This window comes from Anabrus simplex, chromosome 5, assembly GCF_040414725.1.
Source record: "Anabrus simplex isolate iqAnaSimp1 chromosome 5, ASM4041472v1, whole genome shotgun sequence".
NCBI classification, from domain to species: Eukaryota; Metazoa; Arthropoda; class Insecta; order Orthoptera; family Tettigoniidae; genus Anabrus; species Anabrus simplex.
The window spans coordinates 184,400,585-184,428,027 of NC_090269.1; the positions used below are offsets into that span (position 1 = coordinate 184,400,585).

The window sequence follows — 27,443 nt, forward strand, 5'->3', positions numbered from 1 at the left end:
TTTTAGTAATTCAGTGTAATGACTGGTTTGCCCTTGCAATGGGTCTTCTCCAACTGGGTCGATCCTGTACAGTACGTTTTGCGTCTGCATAGCTCCTGCATACCGAGTTCACAAGAAATGTCACCATGAATATCTTTCTTGGTCTTCCACGAGGCGTTTCCCTGGTATTTTACCTTCTAACATTTTCATCAACACATCCCTATGTCGAGTCTATGCCTCATGGATGCTATTTTACTAGCAGATTCTAAAGAAAAAGAAAGCAGACTTTGTGAAACCCATCTGGCAATTTGCGCAATATGCCGAGGAAAGAATTCTCTGTAGGATACTCATCAATTCATTTGCACACGCCTTTCACAATGTACACACATGACCTTATGGTACTATCGATTGGCGAGAAAATTTTGGAATTCGTGGTGGTGGTGGTGGTGGTGGTGGTGGTGGTGGTGGTGGTGGTCGTCGTCGTAATGGATGTGTAGTTCGCTTACATTGTGTGAAGAGATTAGTAAGTGCCATTTCAATTATTACTGAAGTACAAACAGTGATGGGAGAGTACAAGAAAAAAAGTAAGGGCTGAATTACAGTCGCATGAGATATATTTTACTCAATTACAATTAGTGATTACTTTTCGAACAAGTAATCAATAAGATTACAGTAACTTTACAGGGCGGTATTCATATGGAAATCACTGACATCCTTTTTTTTTTTTTGCTGATGATGATGCTTGTTGTTTAAAGGGGCCTAACATCGATGTCGTCGGCCCCATCCTGTTTTTGCATGGGCTATAACAATACCAACGTTTGCAAGAAAAATATACTCATTTTGTGAGGAATATACATACATATATATATAGCACACATACATTCAGTGGCTATCATCACTATGTAAGACCAAACTGTGTCCTGTAAATCGCCACCAGAAAGGGTCGTTTTCAGTAAAGAATATTGCCATGGGGCTTTCCTATCACCTCTCGGTGATATTTAAAGCTTGGGCTTCGCAGGCGGCCTGGTCTATCTTGAACAGTCAAGTGAATTTGACTGACTCACAGCACACTATCCACAGGCTTTGAACTGGCTAAATCTGTATCATATAATGTAGGCATGTGTAAAATCAGCTATTGCTTCGTCCGTTCCTTTGAGCTCAAATTAATCGTCACGAATTTACAATTAATGTTTTACTCTCAGAGTCAACGTTTAAGGTCATATGGACTTCAAACTCTTCCGAAATCGTAAATTGTTTTCATGTAAGTGTGGGTATCACCACTTTCTTCATATTTTTAAACCGTTCTTTCCAATCTGTCGATCATCCTTCGTGTACCTTCCTTGCTGAGCTGGACTATTATTAGCGCATGTGCTGTGAGCTCCGCTTCTTTAAGCAACTGATGAGGTCCTTGACACGAGGATTCGACCTTCCAAGTTCAGTATTAATTTCATTATATCATCCCTCGACAGAGCTGGTGGTTCTATGACGCCAACTCCAAAGCTCGACTAGAACTACTTCGTTTTTCACTCATCTCTCAATGAAATAGTCGAAAAATCCAGAAAGATTTTCATCGTCAGACCCTCTGGAATGTATTTCCAGCCAGTCGTCGGGAACATCAAGCCAAACAAACACCAAAACAGCACACATTCGGATGATAATTCTCATGTCTTCGTTCTTCATATACTCAGCAATACTTTCTCATGTGGAAGATGCAACCTTTTACCTCTCGTGCGGGAAATACAACTTTAAGGGCAGAAATTGCTGCCGATTCAAAATCGACTGTCAGAATAACTATGACCGGAACACTGTGATACTTAGAGCAATAATGGGGGACAACAGAGCTAGCTAGCGGAGGGGATGGTCCGCGAAATTTCCCGTTTATGGTTCAGCGGTCATTATCTCAGAGGAGAAAGCAGGGAGTAGCAGGTAGTAATTGTCCCAAATTTTAAGCTGGTGGCGAATGACATTTATTCAGACTAAACATTATAGCTTGGAACTTCGATATAATCTTTCCGATGATTTTTTATTTTACTTTGCAATTATTTTGCCACTTTTTTAATAAAGAAAATTATTCATAAAATTCTCATCGCTAAGCTTCGACCTCTTTGGGGAGGGTGGGAGTACATCTTTGCATTTACCGGAAGGACACCTTACAGGATCCCTGCGTTTAATTTTAAGAGCATCGTTGGGATAACTAATGTCTTTGGAAGTACTGGAGAAGTAAGAAAGTGCATCATCTAGAACTGAGGGAGCTGTTGGTTCTGCAGGAATAGAACTGAAAAGTTATTTTTATTATCATTAATAAGTTATCTTCATCATCATTAATATTTTTCCTGTGTCTGCTACCGTGCGATGTATATTACTAGATAGTAACGATTACTGAAATATAACGATTACAATTTTATTTCAAGAAATAAATTACATGTAATAGTTATGTTTACAAAATACAAATGACTAAGAATGTAGTCGTTACAAGTACCCCGATTTCTTTTACTCAATTACTTCCCAACCCGGAGCACAAAGTATATATGCAGTCTAACGAGTTAATATTGTCTAGAGTTGAGGTGTAATATGCATGTTGTGTATACAATATTGTCCATAACAGTGTATACATTTTCATAACGTAATATTTAACTAAATGGGTCGTTCGTGCTGCGTACGTGATTGTAGATCAAATTATAGTGTTACAGATACTTCAACTTTTAAATTCCCTGAAGATAAAACATTAAGGGAGAAGTGAATAAAAGAACACACACCGCGAAAACTTCCAAGTCAAAGACCAAATCGTTGTGAGCGTTAAACATTTCGAACCAACATTTTTGGTCAGGGAAGATATTCCACTCGAAAATGGTAAGCCTATTTGTGTCTCCCGAAAAAATCCCGTAACTAACAAATGATACAATTCCTAGAGTTTTCCCAAAACAACCTTCCTACCAGTCCTACCCACATGACTAAACTCCTCAGAATCGTCGCCATAAGATCCATCTGTGTCGGTGCGACGTAAAACAACTAGAAAAAAAAAAAAAAAACCCTCCTCAGAGATAGGAAAAATGAACAACGGTTAAAACAGGTATTGGAGAGGTAGAAGAGAGACAAGGAAATTTCTTACCAAATTGTGAAAACAAGATTTAATATCTTCCTTTGATGACTAGGAGGATCCTTGGAAGCAAAAAGGTGGCTCCATTTACTGCTGTAGGGGAGATTATACTGACAGATTTGATGATGTGCCTTAAATGAATGTGAGTTTGAAAGTTTCCAGTTTCTTGGATGAGAAAGTGTTTAATACAAATGTGTGTGTGCCTACCGAGAAGTTTAAGTGGATATTGCAGTGGGAAGAAAAGAGCATCTTAACTGTAACAGGTAAAGTAAGCTGGAGAATTTGGTGGATCATCTTTCAAATTACAATGATGAAAATGTTTCCACCTCAGATATGATATTTATGTTTGTTTTTTAAAGGATGTTTTGGTTCTTGATAGTGACACGGATGTAGTGAGAGGCTGGAAAAGAACATGCTTTAGAACAATTGGAATCGTCAGTTCAACACATGTACAACATTCGCCAGAGAATCCGATATGGTATGCCACAATTTCTTACACATATCCGAGAGCCTATCAGTCAATACGAAAAAATATAACATGACTATATCATGTATATCTTTCATAGAATAGGCTCGTAAAACTTGCTCGATATCTGACCAGAAAAGCCTTGTATCCCACATCTATCGAGAAGCAGAAAGCTATAAGCATTTATCATAAAATTATTAAGGCATTACACATGTTACAAAATGACGCTAATGTTACTTCTGAGGGCATTCTCCAATTTCTGAATTTAATACCTAATTAGTCCATTAATAGGGATGTGCCTATATGCACACATTGACTTACAATTTCCTAGCAATTCTCTCAATATTTTTGTAACTGTTCATTACATAAAATGTATTTTTTTGCATGTTGTATTACTCATATTTTAAACGATGCTAAAGAAATTACTTAAACCTAATGCATTCGTAAGCAAACAACCTCGTTTTTTATTTATTCATTGTGCATCACTTCAATTATTGCCTAAAAAGACCATGTTTTAGACTTTTATCTTGGAATTCCTAGAGAAAAGTAATCTGATGATGATGATGATGATCATGATGATTGGTGTTTAAAGGGCCTAACATCTACGTCATCGGTCCCTAATGATACGAAATGTAATGACAAATTAAAACTCCAAAATCCTCCACTGACCAGAATTCAAAACGTGAGGACGAAGAACGGATGGATATGAATTTAAAACAATCAGTGGATCCGAAACGCAATGCCTCACATTCACAGAAACTGACTGAGGGACTGTTTCTGTAGCATAATACTGAATCTATGATGCTTGTAGTCTACAGGAGTCCAAAATCAAAGTCATCGGTCCCTCATAATGGTACGTATCGCTAGGTCAGTAGAACTATGGTATTTGTCATGTTGTGGTACTAATCAAAAGTATGTCATTGTATGTAATTGCCAGGAGATCGCAGTGATAGACTGGCTGCCAAATATATTGTTGCTCGCTTAGCACCACCCAGGGGTCACGTGTAGGGTATTTTGAGGTTGGTATATTCAAGTGCTGAGTACTGTGCTCCAGTATGGATGAACAGTCATCACACAAAACTCACTGATACTGAATTGAATTCCACTATGCGCATAATAACTGGCACAATCCGATCTACACCAACTCATTGGCTCCCGCTTCTATCTGGAATAAGGCCATCTGATTTACGCAGATCCACCGCTCTTATCAAGGAATTCAATAAAATCCTAAGGAACCCCGATCTACCTGTACATGAAGATCTACGAACTATCAACCAAAACAGATAAAGTTCACGCCATCCAACTTTACGTAACGCCTTAGACATGGTTGCTAGAAGCTAAAACCCAACTACAGAGTGGAAAAGACGGTGGGAAGCAGCAACGGAGACGCACCTGCACAGTATGTTCTCGAATGCCAAACTTCCAAGTGGATTCCAACTACCACGTAAAACATGGTCTGCTCTGAACAGAATAAGAACAAGCCATGGCAGATGCAGAGGCATGCTGTTTAAATGGAACAAGTTGCCGACACCCGCGTGTGACTGTGGAGCTGCACGACAAACCATACATCATATTGTCAGAGTGTAAAACGCGGGCATACACAGGCAGCAAAGTGGATTTCCTGATGGCAACTCCAGAAGCAATACAGTGGATCAGTGATCTTGACATTCAGTTGTAGGGAGCCTTTTCTTGTTCATTGTTTTCTTGTTATGTAAATATGTATATAATTTATATCTGAACTCAACTTGATTGCATGGACCATACGCTAAATAAATAAATTAATAAATCAAAAGTAGCGTAGACTCGCGGTATTCCACACATTATGGTACTACTCACAGGTAATGAAATTCGCACATGTAATACAGACATATGGTGTTTCGCACATTGCGGCGCCACTTACAGGCATCGCAAACCTATGGTGTTCATCACATACGTATACTAACCGCAGGAACTCTCACTATCCCATGCTGTTCCTCTTATAGTGGGTACTAATCAGAGGCAAGCCAGAACCATGGTGTCACTCCTGAAGTGGTACTAATCATAGGTACTGCAAAAGCCGGCAACGCACTCCGTTTCTACTAATCACAAACCTATTTTGTACCTAACATAGTGGTCCTACGCGCAAGTAAAAGCGACCCATGGTGTTCCCCGCGCGGTGGTACTAATCACAAGTAGTTTCATGGTTCTAATACCATCATCCGTGGTCGCCCCTATCAGTCGCCTCTTGCGACAGGCAGGGGATACCGTGGGTGTATTCTTCGTCTGCGTCCCCCACCCACAGGGGGTGAAAAAGTAATCTAATATGCGAAGATTTCGCGTCGACATGACGACGCAGGGGCGCCGGCTCTGGTGGTGCTACGGTGCTCGAGCACAATCCCCATCTCCACAAATAGGGAGAAGAAACATTAAAAATGTAGATAATAGAGGAAAAGGAGGAAAAGGGGGGATCATCGTATTTCGCAACCCTAGCAATACCAGCAATATTCTCAATCACAAGTGAGGTATATGGATATTTTATTTTATCAATTAGATCTGATTCAACCAAAATTCCTAAAATTACCCTTTCGACTGAACCTCCACAAACTCGTTTTGCCAGCCCCGTGAATATTAGAGGAAAATTTCAAAGTTTTAGATACTGTGATCACCTGTTTTCATGATTGATACTCTCTAGGTGCTATTACCCACTACAAAGAACATTTTTTTTTTTTTTCAAAACTAAAGATTGCAGTTATGCAGCAGCATTTTAAAGCTCTTTCGGTAAGGCTATCATGTCAGTTAAACAGTTAAAGATTAATTTTGCAAAGAAATGTGATGTTAGATATGTGCGCATTTAAATATTGTATAATTAAAGTTAATGATACAATATTTAAATTAGATCCGATTATCAGACTCGAGACATCCGAAACACAACACAATGAGGTACATGAGGAAACAGTTCAATGAGTGCTGACTGTAAAGACTGTAAAGCCCAAGTAATACTTGAGCAATGACAGGTTGTATTTTATGGTAGCTAGTAATTGTACACTTTCTCCATGCAAGCAGTAACCGACGACTTGAGCAAGAGTTTCTACCTCGTTGTGGCAGCTGCGACAATGGTTGGTGTCCATGCTCCTGCCTGGAATAGCTCATACACCTGCTATGTTGCCCGTCATTTTCAACACATCAGGCCATTCGCTATAAGGTAATCCTTGAAAGCAACTAACTCACTGATTGGCTGAAGGGTGTTGATGAAAAAAAGGATAACTCCTTTCCCTTTCTGTGGGAGATCGCACTTACTAATTCGCCTTCTCTCAACTGGGTTCTTATTTTCCAGGGGTCTAAAAACCCATCCCCCTTATTCAATGGTGTTAGATGAAGCCTTTTCATACAGTTGAGGTTTTCTTCCTATTGTTCCCTTTTATTTAGTATGTAAGGAACTTTGGAATTAAAGAGTATTCTAAGGGCATTAATGTGTTGAAGAACAACCTCCCAACATGAACAGTATAGCCCTAGTCCCTTGAATGTAAGCATCTTCCCCCCAAGTACAAACAAACGTCGGCGAATTGATTCCAGAGGTGGTTATTAAGTTGATAAAGGTCGCTCTAAGTATATCAGTTTCCACGTGAACATCAAAACATTGTTTATTCTCAATGAGAAGGTTAAACACTTACTTACCTGCACAGCACTATGAAGTGAGGTATTGAACGATAATGCAATGTGTTCAAATTTTTAAATTAACAATAACCTCCAAATTTGAGGCATTTCACTTTTAAAAAAAACTCATTTTGTTATAATTCTAAGAGAAAACTCGTTTTATGGTTTTTTACCTGAGGATCAATCAAACAACATTGATTTGCATTTAGGGATGCAGCTCAAGTGGCAGATTCCTCAACAGTTCTTTACTTGAGGTGCCTAATATCAAACATGGACAAAAGCCATTTTGTTAATTTTTCTGTAGAGCCACATTTTTGTTTCTCTATGGTAACCAACCGTTACGAGTATGAAAATTTTTGTGGGCCATATTGACAACCCTATGAACAAGAAAACCTTGGTCGACAATTCATCATCATCATCATCATCATCATCATCTAAAGGCTTCGCCTTGTCGCTGCAACCATTGATCTCTTCTCTCTGCGATCCTTTTCATCTCTCCATAACCTTGGCATCCCATCATCTCAATGTAAAATACGTTCAAATATGACAATGTCCATTTCTGAAACTAAGATTGGCTTTTGTGTTTAATAGAAAACATTGTTAGCGTAAATTGTATAATATTGTATTATAGGAAAAATTTTCTTCTCTTGTTAATTTAATATTTAGTGCTTGACAATAATGTATTTTAGTGCACCATTTGCCACCGAGGTAGACACCTCATTTGCAAATAAAGAGATTTTGATTTGATTTGATACAAACATCCATGTAATTGTCCACTTTTGAAACCAACTATCCCAATATTTGGAAAATAAGTTGCAGGATGACATGAAAGTAAACTTCCATTTTAAAAGAAATATAATTAAAAGATGAAGGAAATAAGGTTATTCTTATACTTTCTTAACATTCTTAACATTCATTTCAGTTCTTGCTTCATTGTATTTCTGGGCAAATAACCTCTGGTTCATCACACAGGTCTTTAAAACAATCACATTCATAATCATTAAGAGCTTGTTCATTTTCACTAAAAATGTTCTTATTGATGACTTCGACATCCCACTTAAGAGAGGCATTTAATTTCCAATCATTTCCGAAGTGCATTCCTAGTAATTCATCAACATCTTTAAGTTTCAGAGGGTTTACTTTCACGCCAATATTAGTAGGTAAAGGATTCATTAACATCAGACTTACTTGTCCTACCTTTGTGATCTTGGGCTCAATACCTGTGTCCAAATAGTAGCCTACCTCAGCTTTAACTACAACATTACCTCTTTTCGTGCTCCTGAGTACAATTCTTTTACACTGTGAAATCTTGAAATGAAGTTGACTAACAGATTTCAGATAAATATGTGCTTGTTCTTTCCAATTCAGTGGTTCCAAGGTTTGTCTAATCACTTTCACTGTACCGTACATTTTGAACACCTCATGATATTCTTTAGGATTTATTATGGTCATCTTTTTGAGGTCTTTCTCAATGAGTCCAAAAGTCCTATCTGGGAGCAAATATGAGTGTCCAGTAACTGGAAATACCAATTCTAATTTGTCAACAAAGGATGGTGCATACGTTGCAAGCCACTTTCCACACATCACCAACATATTAATGTTTATATTTTGGCTGGCGCAGCCATTAGGAATCAACTTAACTGAAGTGAATCCTTGTAAATCTTTGGATCGTAACTCATTGGAAACCGCTGATGCTATTTCGTTTGATGATTTCTTTCCTTCATTCTACAGCCACGTGTAAACTGACACATTGTCAGGGCGAAGTTTGCTTTGAGATGTGCCTGTTACAACAGACAGATTGCAACAGAGTTGTCTGAAATAATAAGCTGACTGATCACTTAATTTTGGCAAAATGAGGTTCTTTTGACATTAAAATAAGTCCTCTTCTCTTTTTCTTCAGATGTCAAAAAATTCCCTGGTCACCATGAGAGTTTGATATCACTTGTAGCAATCTGATTGGCTGAAACGGTCATGTCTGTTTTAGATATAAACTATGTTTGGAGGTGTCCGATTATGAAAGAAACTGCATAATTCTATGTTAAAAATTAAGTAAAAATGTTCGTTTATAAAAGACACGGTCCACTAATTCAGAGAGATCATTAAAAATACTATAAGGATCAATCCTTAACTCAATTTTTATATAGCTGGCATATATTAGGCACCTCGCTTAGTCTGTTTTTAATTGATTTTGAAGAAGTTGGAAATTTATCAAACACGTCCCTTGATAAATTATTCCAATCCGTAATTCCCCTTCCTACAAACTAATATTTTCCTTTTGAATTCCATCATCATTTTCATTTTGTGATCTTTACTACTTTTAAAAGTCCGGCTCCGTGGCTAAAAGGTTAGCGTGTTGGCCTTCGGTCACAGGGGTCCTGGGTTCGATTCCCGGTAAAGTCGGGAATTTTAACCATCATTGGTTAATTTCTCTGGCACGGGGGCTGGGTGTATGCGTCATCTTCATCATCATTTCATCCTCATCACGACACGCAGTCACCTACGGGCGTCAAATCAAAAGACCTGCATCTTCTGGCGAGCCAAACTTGTCCTCGGACACTCCCGGCACTAAAAGCCATACACCATTTCTACTCTTTAAAACTTCAAGCTTATTCGTCTACTAATGTCATTTCAAGCCATCTCACCACTGACAGCTCGAAACTCGAGTAGCTCGTCCTCTTACTTCCAAGTCGGTTATGTAGACCAAAGGTATCCACGAAATGTCACTGTAATATTTGCCACAAATGGAACATAATAATTGCTTTTACACCAATAAGGTGAAAAATCCGCAGTAAATTACGAAATTCCGTCGTTACTAGAGAAATATCTAGAGAAATATGTATACAAACTTACAGGCCGTAGACAGGACTCCTTTTTTGTTGTATTCCGCTGCTCGTGCCAGCTTTTGTTTCTTTCTTAAGGTCCAGGGCTTGCACCGACGAATAAGAGGGCTATGTCTGTGAATTGTCATTATCTTTGTCCGTATGACTAGCGCGGGCAGTTCAAACAGCAAAAAAGCATGGTCCCTGGACCAATAAATACGTTTGTTGAAAGGAAAATAGCATGATACCTGGACCAATAAATGTATCATTTAATGAATGAGTTAGGGCACAAAATGAATGAGCAACATGAAAAAAAGACACCAATTAATTCAAACAACTTCAGTGAGCAAAGACATCGCACACGAAAGTGTTAGACAAACAAAACATATACGGAAGCGCTGTGACGTAGCAGAAAAAATAGTTGCAAGGTAGTAAAGTATGTATCCGTATTATTTCCTGAAAGTAAAATATTTTGTACCATTTCTTAATTTACCACAGATTTTACATTTTGAGTAAAATGAATTACTATATTCCATTTGGGACAAATATTACAGTGACATCTTGTGGATACCTTTCGTCGACAGAACCTTCCGGGTCTTCCCAGCCCACAGTTTGCAACTTTTTTGTAACACTACTCCTTTGTTGCAAACTTTAGACGCAATTAGAATTTATTTACATTTCAGTCTTAACTGTTATTACATGGAGAATGTCTTACTCTTAACATGATCAAAACATATCTTTACCTTTTATGTGGATAAAAGCATCACGTATTGCTCATTCAAAAATACCTAAAACTGCATTTTCATGAGGGTTAAACTTCAAAGTTTTTCGCCTCCTCTTTCGAACCGTGAGTTACAGCATCCCCACCGATTTTTAAAAGCCGGCGCCCTTCCGATGACTCCTCAACCTTGAACAGCAGGCAGCTGATCCTCCTACGACGTTCACCATTTCGGTTTGGATATTACGGTCTGTCGTCATACATACATACATACATACTTAAGGCATCGGTGCGTGATTTGTAGTCTCTTTATAGTGCTGACGACCTCCAATTTACCACCTCGACGATCGAAATCAATTATTCCATTCTACATAATTTAGTACGCATTTGTATGACAATCTTACATTTGAAATTCGTGCATATACAACTGCCATAATTTCGATACTGCAACTGTTCAAAATAGATATATTCGAGTGAAAGCAATATTCAATGCACAAGATCAGTTCAGAGAAAAATGGAGTTTTAAGAAGGCTGTTCCCGACGTGTCACCAACAATTCAAACGTATTACACTTACAACTACTAAACTGTTTTCATTCCTCCCCTGAAGGGGGAGGCGGGCCTCTAAAACGGTGATGCAGTCTCTCCGCCCCGTAGATTTTTTGAGAAGGTGAGGGGGTTAGCGGCCGTGGCCTACATTAGGAACCGACCCGGCATTCACCTTAGTGCATAGAATGAAAAACCACGGGAAACCAATCTCAGGACGGCTGATGGTGGTGGGGAATAACCCCTCTCCCTCCCGAATGCATAGGTGTAGAGTCACGGCAGAACTGTGTCTGCAACCAACCAACCAACCAACCAACCAACCAACCAACCAACCAACCAACCAACCAATTCGAAAGTCCTTCTCCAGAGCACAATAAAAGAAACGTCGTACTTCAATGAAATGACATTCCTCTCAATACGCTGTAGTGTAATTCACATTATTATTATTCATGTGGTCACGGTCGGAGCCCAGCCGAACAATGACGCCACTACACTGGCAAGCGTTGAATCATACGTAAAGACTATCACGGGTACAGGAGGTATAAGATGAACTGTCAGCTTCGTGGAAGTTTCAATCCGTGCTATTTCAACCTGGTTCCGAAAATTCGTATCTACTGAAGAGTTTCCGACAAAATTCAAGTTTTAGAATGTTAAAAATCAAATCAGTAGTTCTTAACTTCTCTGAAATTACAAGCCAGAAATTCCCGACCAGGCAGCAAGAATCTGACGTGGGCGCCTTTTATTACTTTTTCATGTTTTTATAACAAAATATGAAAAAAAATTCTTACTAGTACAACTTAACAATTAAGAAAAAATTAGAATTATATGACCACACAAATTTAAATCTAAAATTGCATGATGAAAAATACAAAAATCCCCCAAAATAATAAATTTACACATCATGCAAGTTGGCTTTCCTATACGCAAATAAAAGTCAAGTTTCGTTTATATGGCATTATTAGTAAAAGCATTATAATATCTTCAATGATATAAATCTGCAATGCCTATTTACAACAAAAAGAAAGAAAATAAAAATTTAAAATAAACTGCTGGGAGAAGTAACAGGAACATTTTCTGAAGTATTTTGATTTCAGATGTTGCAACCTTGTGGGAAGTACAGATATGAAAGCATAGCAAGATTATGAAATCAAACTATTTGTGACTCGTACAATCTATGTACTCTGCATTTTGCATGCAAGTGTTTTGTTTCCAGTTTTTACAAAAGAGTTCCAAGAAAATCCATATGATATATGGTACTACCATCTGCATAAACATCATAGTATATTTATGTTCCACCCACCATAAAAATCAGCTTATGATCATAAAGTTCACAGATACACAAACATTCCCAGCATATGCAATTTCCTTGCTCATTCCATTCTGAAATAGTTATAAACCATATCACAAAAATCAAAACGAGGCTATGGAAGTAATTTAACTGGTATTTTGCTCTAGTATGTAAGAGGAAGTAAATTTAAATACCCTCAGATAATGGAGTGCTGGCCCCGTGCTTTGGGGGTAGCGCGCCTGCCTCCTTCCCGGAGGCCCCGGGTTCGATTCCCGGCCAGGTCAGGGATTTTTACCTGCATCTCAAGGCTGGTTCGAGGTCCACTCAGCCTACGTGATTACAATTAAGAAACTATCTGATGGTGAGATGGTGGCCCCGGTCTAGAAAACCAAAAATAACGGCCGAGAGGATCCGTTGTACTGACCACACGACACCTTGTAATCTGTAGGCCTTTGGGCTGAGCAGCAGTCGCTTGGTAGGCCATGGTCCTTCAGGGCTGTTGCAGCAGGGGATTCGTTTTGTTTTTTAAGATAATGGAGTGTTCCATGTGTCTCTCTATACACAGAGATGGTGTGGGCAGACCAAAACAGTCTTTTGTCAAACATTAAGCCAATATTTCTTATTTTCTGGCTATATGAAAGAGCTGTTTAATGACAGTGATAATGCTGAATGATTAACCTTTGGAGTAATATGGAGTAACTAATAATTATCAAATGGATTTTTAAAATACTTAAAGATATTCTGTAACTGCAATAAAATGAAACAAGGCAATCAACAGTTCTAGTTTCTACGCTAAGGAGTTTCATATATGAAGTTCACTTACTGTCAGAGGCATGTGCAGAGGGCAACAGATCACCACCAAGTCGCAGCTCATCAAATCTGGCCATCAAGGCAGGTAACCTGCAATAACAGTATCATTATAAATAAATTGTAAGTAGACTTGTAGAAAAAAGAACGGTTAAAAATACAGATAAATTTCAATGATTATCTTTCATGGACCAAAACACTCAATAAAAAATTGAATGTAATGTAATAAATATACACTTCCAAAATATCCAAGACTTATAAAGTAATACATATGCCATGATGAATGAATTAAACTATTTTATAGAAGCAGTTTTGAGGTTAACGGAAAATTTTCAAACATCAGTGACAAGAACAAACTTGAATACAGTTCACAGGAATGTATCATCCATGTTTCTTACTCCTGTGACTGAGCAAGAGATAGATAAGATAATAAAACAGATGGGTAAAAAGAAGTCTTCTGGTTTAGATGGTTATTCAAACTACCTTATTCAATGCTGTTACCAATACATAATCAAGCCTCTCTGTTACTTGATAAATTTGTCACTAACCACTGGTAAATTTCCAGACAAATTCAAGGTAACCAAAGTTGTTCCGATACATAAAAAGGGTAGTGAAGAAGATGCTGGTAACTATAGGCCTGTCTGCCTCCCCTCTGTATTCTCCAAAATACTGGAAAGAATTATGTACGATAGACTGTTATCATTCTTAGAGAAGCATAATATATTAGCTGGTTGCCAGAATGGCTTTCGTAAAAATAGATCAACTACCACAGCATTCATTAACTTTATTGAACGGATATATGACACACTAGATGGGAAGGGTGCATGTTTAGGTATTTTCTTGGACTTAACAAAAGCTTTTGATATAATTGACCACAGCTTGCTTTTAGAAAAGTTATACATGTATGGAGTTCGGGGAATGGCCTATGAGTGGTTCAAATCATTTTTAGGGGATAGAAGGCAGATTGTTGAAATATCATATACCGGTACTGATTTGAGCAAAAATGTAATTAAGAATGTGTATTCCTGTGCCAGAAACATAGATCATGGTGTTCCACAGGGGTCAGTTTTAGGACCATTATTATTTTTAGTATTTATTAATGATATCGTCCAAATTGTTGATGATATTCAAGGAGTGCAATTAACTTTGTTTGCAGATGATATTACTGTCTTTGTAGCTGATGAAAGTTCTGAAGGGTTAGAATTGAAGGCAGGCAATATAGTGAGTAATATCCTGAGCTGGCTTGAGGATAATAAATTAATTTTAAGTAAACAGAAAACTTCTGTGATTAGATTTCACCATAAGATTAATTTAAATATGGAAGTTAGTCCAATATCATTTGGAGAGACCATAATTGAGTACTCATCATCAACAAAGTTTCTTGGCTTGTGGATGGATGAATCATTAACCTGGGATAAACATACAGAGTTTATAGGGAAAAAGCTTAGTAGAATTTATTTCATGATAATGTCTTTGAAAAATAGTTTTAATTTAAAGGCTTGCCAAATTATGTATTTTGCATATGTCCATCCCATACTAACCTATGGAATCATTTACTGGGGGAATTCACGATATAGCAAAGTCATCTTTAAGTTACAAAAGAAAATAATTAGAGGAATGGCCGGTGTCGGCAGGAGGACAAGCTGCAAGAAATACTTTAAACTTTATTTTATTTTACCATTGCCTAGCCTTTATATCTTCCATACACTTGTATATATGAAGGAGAATGTAAACAGCTACACCATAAATTCTGATGTACATAGGTATAATACTAGAAATAAACACAGTCTGCACATAGAACCACACAAAACTAAGCTATATGAATCAAGTTTGAGTTATGCAGGAGTACATTTATTTAATAAATTACCAGACTGCATTAAGCAGATAAAACCATGTTCAAAATTTAAGAAAGAATTATTCAAATTTGTTTCTAACCATTGTTTTTATTCTATTGAAGAATACTTAGCTCTTGAAAATTAACTTATGTATCACTTTTTTTTTTTTTTTTTTTTTTTAAATCTGTGCCTCTTTACCACATTGTATATTTCTCTTTATTTATCATGGCATGTATGTTACTGTTTTATCCTTTGTTACTGTAAATATGATTATTGACGTGTCCCATATCACTGTATGATCAGTTGGACGAAATAAAATACAATACAATACAATACCTAAACTTAAGCATTTCAAAAAGCAGCTGAATCGAATTTTCAAAAATACAGTACGCCTACATGAATTTTTATATAATAATTGAGCAATCTTTTTAATAATGTTATTGGCTTTACGTCCCACTAACGACTTTTACAGTTTTCGGAGACACTAAGGTGCCAGAATTTAGTCCCGCAGGGTTTTTTAAATGCCAGTAAATCTACTGACAAAAGGCTGACGTATTTGAACACTTTCAAATACCACCGGACTGAGCCACGATCAAACCTGCCAAGTTGAAGTCAGAAGACCAGCGCCTCAACTGCCTGAACCACTCAGCAATCTTTATAAGATCCTAAATAATCAAAAATGAAATAAAAATCACTTCACCCTATCTATCAAGAATACAACAGGAAACTTGTTTCATATAATCCATTTTACTGCATGACAAATTATCTACACTTAAAAAGAGAAAATATTTCCTTGAATAATAATAATAATAATAATAATAATAATAATAATAATAATAATAATAATAATAATAATAATAATAAAATATGAAACATTACAACCAGACTATCCCCCTCCTCGAAGAAAGAAATGTTTATTACGGTAGGTGTGATGGCCAAAGAGCAGTGGCATGGCTGCTGTAAGACAGACACTACAGCCAGACTGACAGCCTCCAGGATTGTGGCCCACCTCTCAAGATTGCAATCTCCTCCCATCAGCCGTCACACACCAACACACAGAGTGCCACTCCCAAACTGTTTAAGCAGATCACTCAGAAGAAATATCCATAGTACGGTACTATATCTTTCAACCTACCAAGACTGAAATCCTGAAACAACCAATTTTCTCCAAATTACAGAGTATTGCAGGACTCTTTGCTCGCACCATAATTTAAAGAGTATGGGTCAAAATGCATTACTCAAGTCCTGACAGGCTAGCAAACACCTCTGTTCACATTAAAACACTTCCATCATATTCTCCTTTCACTTCTGCTTGGTTTTCAATCAATCAATCAATCAATCAATCAATCAATCAATCAATCAATCAATCAATCAATCAATCAATCAATCAATCAATCAATCAATCATTTATTTAAGCATTGCAATAGGCATTCACTCAGTTACTAATGCAAAAATACATCAATTTAAAATTATTTACATATCTGACCAGCATATTACTCTTGTGCAGGGGCCGAACTAATCTAATAAATATAATAAACAATAAATATTTGAAGTGGTAAAAGTACAGTATGAAAAATGCTAACTTATGTTTTGAAATGATTTACCTTAACTTGAAGATACAGAATATTGACCACAAATTTCCATTGCTGTACTATTCAAATTGTCAAGTTCACTCAATTGTTTAGAAGCCATTGTTTTCAGTGTCACCTTGTTAAGAGCCAGAATATGAAAAACTTTCCAGTCAGTTGAACACAAATGAAAAGTTAAGATGTAAGAGATGAGTGATATGTTTCAAGTAGATATCCTCAGGTTTCTCAAATCACAACAACAAAATAATTTTAAAAACATGTTGAGAACATGTATTCATGAACTGAAATCTTGTTATTGTGCTTGTAAGGAAAGTCAGGTTCATAATTTACAACCATTTAACCAGATTTTATTTTCCTGCACATTAACAAGTTTTCAATTCATAACTGCTTTGTATACAAAATGCATAGCTTTCAAATTTAAATACTGCAAATACCACCTATACACACATTTCAGAAAACCTAAACTCAGAAACAATACACCTACACAATTATCTTCAGACCATATAGACTTACAGGTTAGAAATTATACACTTCAACTGAACTCTTTGAAACTCTGGCAATAACTATTTGTTACTGGCACCCTAAATTGCTTTATAAACATCATACTGCATTATCAAAGTTGTCTCTTAATGGTACACACTTATAGTATAACCAAAAAGCAAGAACTTTGGTTGGTATTTGACAACATGTCCTGGTTGGCCCACACTGTATGTGCATACATAGATACATGTAACACTCCATTATCTTAGTGAATTTAAACACACTTCCTAGAACCTCAAGAAAATACTAGTGTGACAGGTATAGTTTATAAATGAGGAAATTACAATGTGCTCAGAATACTTGAATGAGATTTATCCACGAGTTTCATTACTCTGACAATATCACATCACCACTCGCATGGCTTGGGTGGCTTTGCCCACAAGAGCACCACAAGCTTTCCCTTCTTTGCTTTTTATGTACAATTCTGAACATGTCCCAATCAGTATCTCAGTGATGGTATCAAACTCCTCTCTACATATTAAAAAGAACATGAAATTGTAACACCTAGTTTATACCTTCCTGTTCAGAGAACCACTACCTACACTAGCCATTCACCATTTCCACAGCCTGAAAAAGGAATCCCTTGCTAAATGATGTTGAGACAGGTCAAGCAACTCATCTTTTAAAAGAACGTGTAGAATTTTTTTAAAATTTGCTTTACGTCGCACTGCCACAGATAGGTCTTATGGTGACGATGGGATTGGAAAGGCCTAGAAGTGGAAAGGAAGCGGCCATGGCCTTAATTAAGGTACAGCCCCAGCATTTGCCTGGTGTGAAAATGTGAAACCACAGAAAACCATCTTCAGGGCTGCCAACCCACAATCTCCCGGATGCAAGCTCACAGCTGCGCGTCCCTAACCGCACGGCCAACTGACCTATTAGTTATGACCATAAAACTCCTCTTCCTTGTCATCATTTCTGTTTTCAATTTATGGACAGTTTTCTAATAAATTTTCTGCATCTTTATTCACCTCACAGTACATAGGTGATATTTCAATATCATTCAGAGGTTCATATTTTAATGTTCTTTTAATTAGTACTCCTAAATGTACTTTTATTAGATTATGCAATTTTATGTAGTCTTATCACTTGTGTTGTTAAAACAATTTGATATTCTTTTGTACGATATATTTGCCGGCCCCATGGTGTAGGGGTAGCGTGCCTGCCTCTTACCCGGAGGCCCCGGTTCGATTCCTGGCCAGATCAGGGATTTTTACCTGGACCTGAGGGCTGGTTCGAGGTCCACTCTGTCTACGTGATTAGAATTGAGGAGCTATCTGACGGTGAGATAGCGCCCCCGGTCTAGAAAGCCAAGAATAACGGCCGAGAGGATCGTCGTACTGACCACACAACATCTCGTAATCTGCAGGCCTTCGGGCTGAGCAGCGGTCACTTGTTAGGCCAAGGTCCTTCAAGGGCTGTAATGCCATGGGGTTTGGTTTGGTTTATACAATATATTTCTACTTCATCCCCCACTTACTTTAATTCATGATTGACAGGAGTCTTGCATCAGGACAAACTTGGCACATTTGTGAGCACATCTTATGGTCATATTATCATGTAGTCTTTAATTCCAAAAGTATCAGCATCCAAGTGGACAATACCAACAATTTAAAAGAGGAAAAGCACATTTCTCACGGTCAGGAGAGTACAAATACTATTACAGAATTAAATATACTGACATATTTAAAGAATCCCAATGACTGTTTTAATTCTTCGGACTCCATTCCTCTCTTAATGTTTGTCTCAAGTCTCTCTCTTCCCTTTAGGTTTCTGTATTCTTTTATTGAGCATACGCGAGTATATAATTCATTTCCCTCTGTTCTATGTCACTTCTATCCATTTGCAATTTGCAACTATGAACTAGAACGAAGACCGTCTTAAATTTATTAATTTCTTGAAGTAACAGAACTATGCCAAGGTTTGTTAATTCTTCCACATACTGTCTGGTGTTTATTCTATTAACAAGTACTACAACTTCCAAAGCAATAAAAATGTTGAACAATTTAAGACAGCCATCTTCAAAATGCAGCGTCTTGTCTCACAACTGCCAGTAATTCCTCTGAAATTTACGTATCCTCACACCCAATATATATCATAATCCATTATAATTTATTGCTTCCAATAGACATTTAAGACCAAAAACAGAAGATAAGTAAATACATAGTGTACATATAATTACAAATTTTTAAAAAATCATAAGAAGAGAGTCACATCACACCCTCGGGTAGATATCGGACAGATGTGCAGTTTATAAATCTCATGTTCCCTGTTCTGATTGACACTAATATCAGACAATAACCTTGAAAGGAAATGATTCTGGTTACACCCCGTTCAGCACCTATCATATTCTTAAAATCTTACTGTTATTATTATTGTACCGGGAGGTACACCTCTACGCCGCACGTTCAAATGAGCGCCTAAAAGAACATCTACCAGATGTGAAACCAATAATACAACAAGTTAGAACTTTACTCTGAAGATGTCACCACAGAAATCTGATGTAATTTTGTTCTTGTGAAGTTTCCTGTACTGTGTGAATTTCTGCTTGTTTTGTTTCCCCTTCATCAAGAAGTTTGGACTTTCTTCCGTAGATGTCACTACAAAAAAACTATGATCATGCACCCTGGCGTGAAGTGAAAGAACCTTTGATTTGAAGAAGTTTTGTATTCATAAGGTTTTTTTTACTAACTGATGTTCATTTATTTTTGGGTTGGCAATATTTATCTTTTCTTTCCGCCAGTTTTGAATCCAGCCAATCCCGAATTTCTGTAATTAATTTTCAACCTATCACAGCCTTCTTCTTCAATTTTGAGTTTAACCTTTTAAAGTACCCAATAAACGTGGTAGCCTGCTTAATCTGGAATGGTCTCGAACTTTCCCCGAGGGTTTATAAACTGCGGATTTTCACGTCTCTTGGCCAATTGATCGTCATCTAACCTAGTGTGTGTGTCAAGCAGGAGGCGCGAGGCGCCTCTTTCATCAGGCAGCAGTACACCGACAAGGTAATGGCCACATAACATCTTTATTTCTTGCTTGCTCCGCAGTTTAACCTGAGGGAAAGGTCCGAATCATCACCTATGTAACCTACTTTCTGAAAATGTAACTTCTGCCAGCTTATGTAATAACTTCATAAAACTGTAAATCAGGGATAGAGACTGATGTACCCTCTCGAGCTCCCTTTCATATTGGTTTGAGGTGACTACGTTTTGTAACTGGTCTTCTTCCCTTCCGTAATGTCTTAATTTATTTTTATACGAGTCACCTCAGTTGTTTGGGAATAGCCCCTGTTTCACCGGCCTAGTGCCCTTTAGTTATCTAGGAGTGCAAGCACGCCTCCATTCAATTTGTGTTTCGGGCCATTTACTTCCCCTGTTCTTTTCCACAAAGGCCCTGTAGGTTGGGTACTAGACACCTCTGTGTAATTGATTTCTATTTCTAAATTGTGCCTTGTAAGGCCAGAGATGATTATTAGAGTTTCAGGCTATATTGCCTTGAGTAGGCTTAGAAAGCTGAGAGCACATTAGCTCCTTTTTCATGTGTTGTGAAAGAGCCTCTGGGAGGCTTAATATTGCCATTTTGGGAGCAAGTGCTCCAGGTATTAGGGGATTTCTGCCCTTTTGTAAATTTGAGCTAGGAGCTCGAGAATTGTAAAACTAGGGGCTTGTAGCCTGAGAGTGTTATAAAGTTCTGAATTCTTGGATTTTTCTAAGTCTTGTACCTGAACTGTCGTTATCTCACTAAATGAAAAGTTGTTAAGTTTGTTGTCTTTCAAAAATATAACCTTCAGTTTAAGTTTTTAAATTATTTTCTTGACATTGTAGTTAGACCCATTCATCCTGGCACCTTATTTCACCTCTGCTGGTCCACAAACACCCCGTAACAATTATTATTATATATATACACATTTATAATTTGCTGGGGCCATCAAGGACCACGTTAAGTCTTGTTGCATTTGACACTGAACTTGGCCTTCTTTAGAGCCCAAATTTCCCTCATTCTTTGTGAGTGTGCCTGCTTACGCTCCTCTGTCCAAGGGGCACCGCGTCTTCTCTTCAGCTGCTCGTCTCGGTTTAGCCCGTTCGTCAGTATTTTCTTGTGGAAGAGATCTCTGTTAAGGGCGTCTTCAGCTGAGATATGTAGCATTTGCAGGTCTTCTTTGGTATTTCTAAACCAGGGAATTGTGGTTTTGGGGTTTGAATCAAAAAGTGAAAGATTTCTTTAGTTAACTTTCTTCCGTCCATTCTTTTCAGATGACCGTAAAATCGTGCCCATCTTTTTCTGATTGTGTTGGTAATTTTCTCTATTTTGCTGTAGACTTCCTTGTTGGATCTCTTTTGATGGATTCCATTTCTGTACTTTGATCCCAAGATTCCTCTCACAATTTTGCGTTCTCTTTTCTCCAGTTCTTCAAGGAGTCCTTTGTTGGCATTTAGAGACAGGGTTTCGGCTGCATATAGAACTACTGGCTTCAGAACTGTTTCATAGTGACGTATCTTGGTGTTCTGGGAAAGGCATTTTTTGTTGTAGATTGTGCGGGATGTTTGGTAGGCTATTTCCAGTTTGCGTACTCGCTCCTGAAGTGCTTCTTTGTCCAGTCCATTTTTCATGATGATCTCACCCAGGTATTTGAATTTGTCTACTCGGGTGATGTCCCCGTATTTTGTATGGAGTTTTGGTGGAGCCACTTTCATGTTAGTCATTACTTCTGTTTTCTCAAACGATATCTGCAAACCAGTTTGTTCAGCAATTTCCTTTAAAATTTCAACTTGAGCTCTAGCGGTTACTATGTCGTTTGAGAGAACAGCAATATCATCGGCAAATGGTAAGCAGTCTGTTGCGATCCCCTTGGATTTGTTTCCTATTCTCAATGGACTGTAGTTGGTTTCCTGTAATCTCACCCGCCAGGTTCTTATGATCTTTTCAAGAACACAGCTGAAGAGTATCGGGGATAGCCCATCACCTTGTCGGACTCCTGTTTTGATGTCAAAGGAATGCAAGAGACATCCGTGGAACTTCACCTTGGATTTTGTATCGGTCAGGGTGGCTCTAATTAATGCCAGCAGTTTCAAATCAACTCCAAATTCATTTAAGATGTTTAGCAGGACTTCCCGGTCAATGGAGTCGTACGCTTTCTTAAAGTCCACAAAGACAGACACATACCGCTTGGACCTTAGTGTACAATATCTGATGATCGTTTTGAGATTTTGGATCTGTTCAGCTGTTGAGCGACCTTTTCTGAACCCTCCTTGGTATTCACCTATTTGATGTTCGACTTGTGCTTCCAAACGCTCCAGGATGGCAAGTGATAGAATTTTGTAAGTCACTGGTAGCAAAGATATTCCTCTGTAGTTGTTGATGTTCTTCATGCTGCCTTTTTTGTGTAATGGATGGATCAAAGCTATTTTCCAATCTTCAAGTAGGGTCTCCTTGTTCCAAATTTCTTCTATTTGCTTTTGCAAGATATCAAGTGATTCCTCTGGGGCATATTTCCATAGTTCTGCTACTACTGAGTCTTCCCCCGGCGCTTTGTTATTTTTCAGACGGGCAATGTGGCGCTTGATTTCATCTCTGACGGGTGGTCTGGAATCTGGGTACCTGAGTAAGGGTTCCTTGGTCTCAATGGCGCTTTGCGGTTTAGAGCAATTAAGTAAATTCTTGAAGTAATCTGCCAGAATGCTACAATTTTCTTCATTTGATGTCGCCAGTGTGCCGTCCTTTCGCTCAAAGCATAGAGATGGTGGTTTATAGCCAGTGAGTTTGCGTTTGAAGGCTCTGTAGTAGTCTCTGCTTTCATTCTTCCTAAAGTTTTGTTCTATCTTTTCAATGAGAGATTTTTCGTATTTATGTTTCTCAGTTCTGAACACCCTAGTTGCTTGGGCACGTTGGGTTTTGTAGGTTTCCCAATAATTTTATGATTTCGTAGAGTAGTACTGTTTCCACGCATTGAGTCTTTCTTGGAGGACTGATTCGCAGGTACCACTCCACCAGGCATGCTTTTTGCCTCTCTTGATTTCTGCAACGTCTTTGGTGGCCTCAACAAGGAGACTTTTGGCGTTGTAAGTCAGTGTCATTTGGTCTAGCCTTCTCCTGGAATTCCTCGACCCTTTGCCGAAGTTTATCATTGTCAAAGCGTGTGTTCTGTTTGGTTGTCTTCCTTGTGTTTGCGGGAATTGGTTTGAATTTGATAAGACATATAATGATCTGAGGCCACATTGATGCCTTTCTTTACCTTGACATTCATAATCTCAGGGCTGTTTCTCCTGGAGATTGCGACATGATCAATTTGGAACTCTCCGAGAGCTTGGACGGGAGAACGCCAGGTCATTTGCTTTCTGGGTAGATGAATAGTAACACAGTAAAGGTTTCCACCTATTCAGTACTAATATGTATTTACAATGTTATAAATTACATGGAACTGGTTTCGACCCACCTAGGGGTCATCATCAGCCATATTAAAGCATACATAAGTTTTTGTCGAATCCTAAAACATGTTGTTTTTAACTGTAATCATCGTATGGATTTTATAATTTATAAAGTGAAGTTTGGTAATGAGATGAGAAATGTTAGTATGGTACAGGTGAGTAGTAAATAATAATATATATACAAACAAGTTTGGAACAAAGTACTTAGAGTTGTAAAAATATAACCTCGTGGATGTCAGTAGTCCTCGTACTAAAGAAACAATATAAAATAACACATATAAGCATATATACAAGTATGTACAAAGTCTGGAGAGTAAAGAGTGATACTCTTTTAATGTCGAGTCGGCTTGACACTGATCACTTAAGCGGACAAATTCAAATTAGGTATTTGGTGTATTAAAGCTGTGTTGGTCGGTTGCGTTGTTGATTGTTGGACGTGAAGTTATTTTTGAATTTCTGGTTGAGAAGAAGGTGGAAACTGCGCGTGGATATATTGATTCTCAGTTCTTAGCGGAAACCAAATTGGACCTGTTTAAATGGAGAAAGTCAGTAAAAACAAAAAATGGAGATAGGAAAAGGTTAACATAAAGTGAAAGGACGCTTACCTCGCGCTGCGGTGTGTGTAGTATAGCTGATGGTGTGTGATTGGTGGCGGGGAGAGAAGTGTGGGCAGAGAGGAGGGCAGGCGCGTGCAGGTTAGGAGGGGGTTAGGAAGAGTGGGGGTGGCTTGGGGTGAGGTGGGGGTGGGGAGCTTTTAAGGCGGGGCTGAAGGGTGCGGGAAAAAGGGTAATTGTCTCGGAAAAGTACCTCTGATTAGACTTAGGATTGAGTTTTGGTTGGCTGCATTATTGTTTCTGAGGAAAGTGATGAATAGATCGAAGAGTATGTTGGGTTTCTCTGAGATTTCATTGAGATTGTGACTGGCGTTGAAGTATTGGTCTAGGTGTATGTAGTAATTTTCCATTATGTTGAGTAAAGGGCCCTTGTTTGCTAATTCGAGGATGTCCATGTCCTGTTCGATATTGGTGAAATTATGGTTATAATCATGCATGTGTTGGCCGATGGCTGAAAACCTGTTGTATTTTATTGCATTAGTGTGTTCGTGGTATCTAGTATTGAAGTTTCTACCGGTTTGTCCGATGTAGGATTTTTCACAGGTGTTGCATTTGATCCTGTAAACTCCTGATTTTAAAAAACTGTTGGTCTTGTTGATGTGTGAAGTATTGTGTAAGACGTTCGTGTTCTTATTGTTGGTTTTGAAGGCTATTTTAACGCCTTGTTTCTTGAAGATATTGGTTAACTTGTAGATATCATTGTTGAACGTGAAGGTGGAAAATGTTAGAGGTTTAGTCACTTCTTTTTTGAGGGTAGTTTTAGGGCGATGTTTGTGTTTATTGATTATCCTTTCTATAAAATGATTGCTGAAGCCGTTGTATTTTGCAATTCCGCGAATTGTGTTAAGTTCGTTCTTTAGATCTTTCTTGGACATAGGTATGCTGAAGGCTCGGTGAACTAGGTTGTTGTATGTGGCTCGTTTGTGGGACTGGGGGTGCACTGAATCTTGGCGAATGGTGGAGGCTGTTTGAGTAGGTTTTCTGAATATTTTATAACAAAGAATCTGAGTTTCTAGTGATAGTTAAATCTAGGAAGTTGATTTTTTGATTTGATTCGGATTCTAGTGTGAATTTGATATGAGAATCAATAGTGTTGAGTTTTAAGAGGGTGGTGGAGGCATTAATTGATTGCTCATTCATGATTACGAAGACATCGTCAACATATCTGGCCCAAAAGAGAATGTTTCCAAATTCATTGTCAATTTTGGTGTGTTCGAGGAAGTCCAGGTATATTTCTGCCAAGATGCCTGAGGCCGGTGACCCCATTGCCAAACCATCTTGTTGATATATAACATTGTCGGAAGTGAAGAAGTTGTTGTTGATGATTAGTTTTAATACTGTGATAAAGTCTTGTGTCTCTAGTTTGCTTAAGTGGCTGTTTTTGTTTAAATTGTTTTTAATTATTGGAATTAATTTTGATACTTGTATGCTTGGGTACATGTTTACAATATCGAAAGAGTGGATGGAGTAATCCAGTTGCAAACTGAAATTGTTAAGTTTTTCTACTAGCTCTGATGTGTTTTTAATGGACGTTTTGGATAAAAATTGATAATTTTTTCTTAAGAAACGTTGGATGAATTGTGATAATTTGTATAAGGGGCTTGGTCTATAGTTGATAATTGGGCGGATGGGAACTCCATCTTTGTGTATCTTGGGGAGAGCTTTAGCAGTGGGGAGTCCTGGGTTCATATGTATGAGTTTGGATTTTTCCTGTTCAGTAAATAAAAATGAAGTGTTTTTAAGAGTTTGTTTAAGTAGTCTTTGAATTTTTTGGGTGGTGTCTTTTTTGATTATAGAAAATGAGCTGTCTGTGAAAAAGTTTTTTGTTTTTTCAATATATGCTTTTTTATCCATGATAACTGTTGCATTGCCTTTGTCAGCTTTGGTTACGATGAGTTTGTTGTCTTTAATTTTCTTTTTGAGGGCGTATATGCGCTTTTGTTCAGCTATTTTGTCTCTATTATTGAGCTTATTTGCGGGGTTGGTTAGGTTGGAGAGGATATTGTTCAGTTTCCTTTTAACATCGGTTCTAACCTCATTTTGCGTATCTTCCGGCATTTTGCTAATGGCTAGCTCCGATTCTGTGATCATAGTAGCGGCTATGTTGAGGCTGTTCAAATTGGGCCAGTTGTGTTTCGGTCCTTTGGATAAAGTTGAGTGTTCAATATCACTTAAGGGCGTGTTTGATAGATTTACGACCGCTGGATGAAGCTGCGAACAATCGAACGTGTTTCTGTTGGAGTTTCTAGTTTGAATGTTATGTAGTTGGGAGTTTTTTAACCTGTTGAGTTTATTCTCCAAGTTTGACTGTTTTCTGGCTAGTTCGTGGAATAATTTGTTCTCTACTTGTTGGTAGAAAAGTGTCCATTGTGCGTTTGAAAGTAGTTTAGTCGCTGCGAGGTGAGCGTCATATAATTTCTGATTCAAAAAAAAATTTCTTTCTGTGCAAGAATTTAATTTCGTCTCTTAACCATATTTTGTTGGTTTTGTTTTGAGTTTTGATGGTTTGAGGTGAAATCCGATGTTTCTTTTTATTGCTTCTTAGAAAATTAGGTGTCAAGTTGAGTGATATACATTGTTTTAGGAAGTCGACGTCTTTGCGTAGTTTGGCTATCGTCAATTTTAGGCCTAGATATTGAAAGGCTTTCTGTTTTGCCTGGTAGGCTACACCATCAACTAAAATGGCCAATCAGACACCGGTGGGATCCAAATCCACTAAGCACTAAGTGTACGTAACATGACCTAATAGGTTGAAAGTCTGTTTTGATTACAATACTTTATACTTATTTACCTCTTGAATGTGAGTGGTTATGACACATTTAAGCAGAATGTTTTTAACTTTATATCCAATTTTTTAGTTTAACCTCATGAAAATAAAAAAATTTCACATTTTTAGTGCAGAAAAATCTGCTCAATAATAATAATAATAATAAGCCTGTGGAAACTAGAACCAGTCACCACAGTTCCAATTGTGATATCATGTAGGCCTACTGGTGTAATTGCAAAATGTTTACACAGCTCTCTGACCGCATTAAACCTGCATAACCACACCAACGTTGAACTCCAGAAAGCCACCCTCCTGAGCACCT

General features: G+C 37.9%; 1 protein-coding gene across 1 annotated transcript in view; it reads right to left on the reverse strand.

Moving 5' to 3' along the window:
• The window catches only part of chb (chromosome bows), an 890,037-nt gene that overhangs the window by 625,663 nt on the left and 236,931 nt on the right, over positions 1-27,443 (reverse strand). The window contains exon 6 of the mRNA XM_067147211.2: positions 13,368-13,444. Coding sequence (XP_067003312.1) covers positions 13,368-13,444 — 77 coding nt within the window. The remainder of the gene's footprint in view (positions 1-13,367; positions 13,445-27,443) is intronic.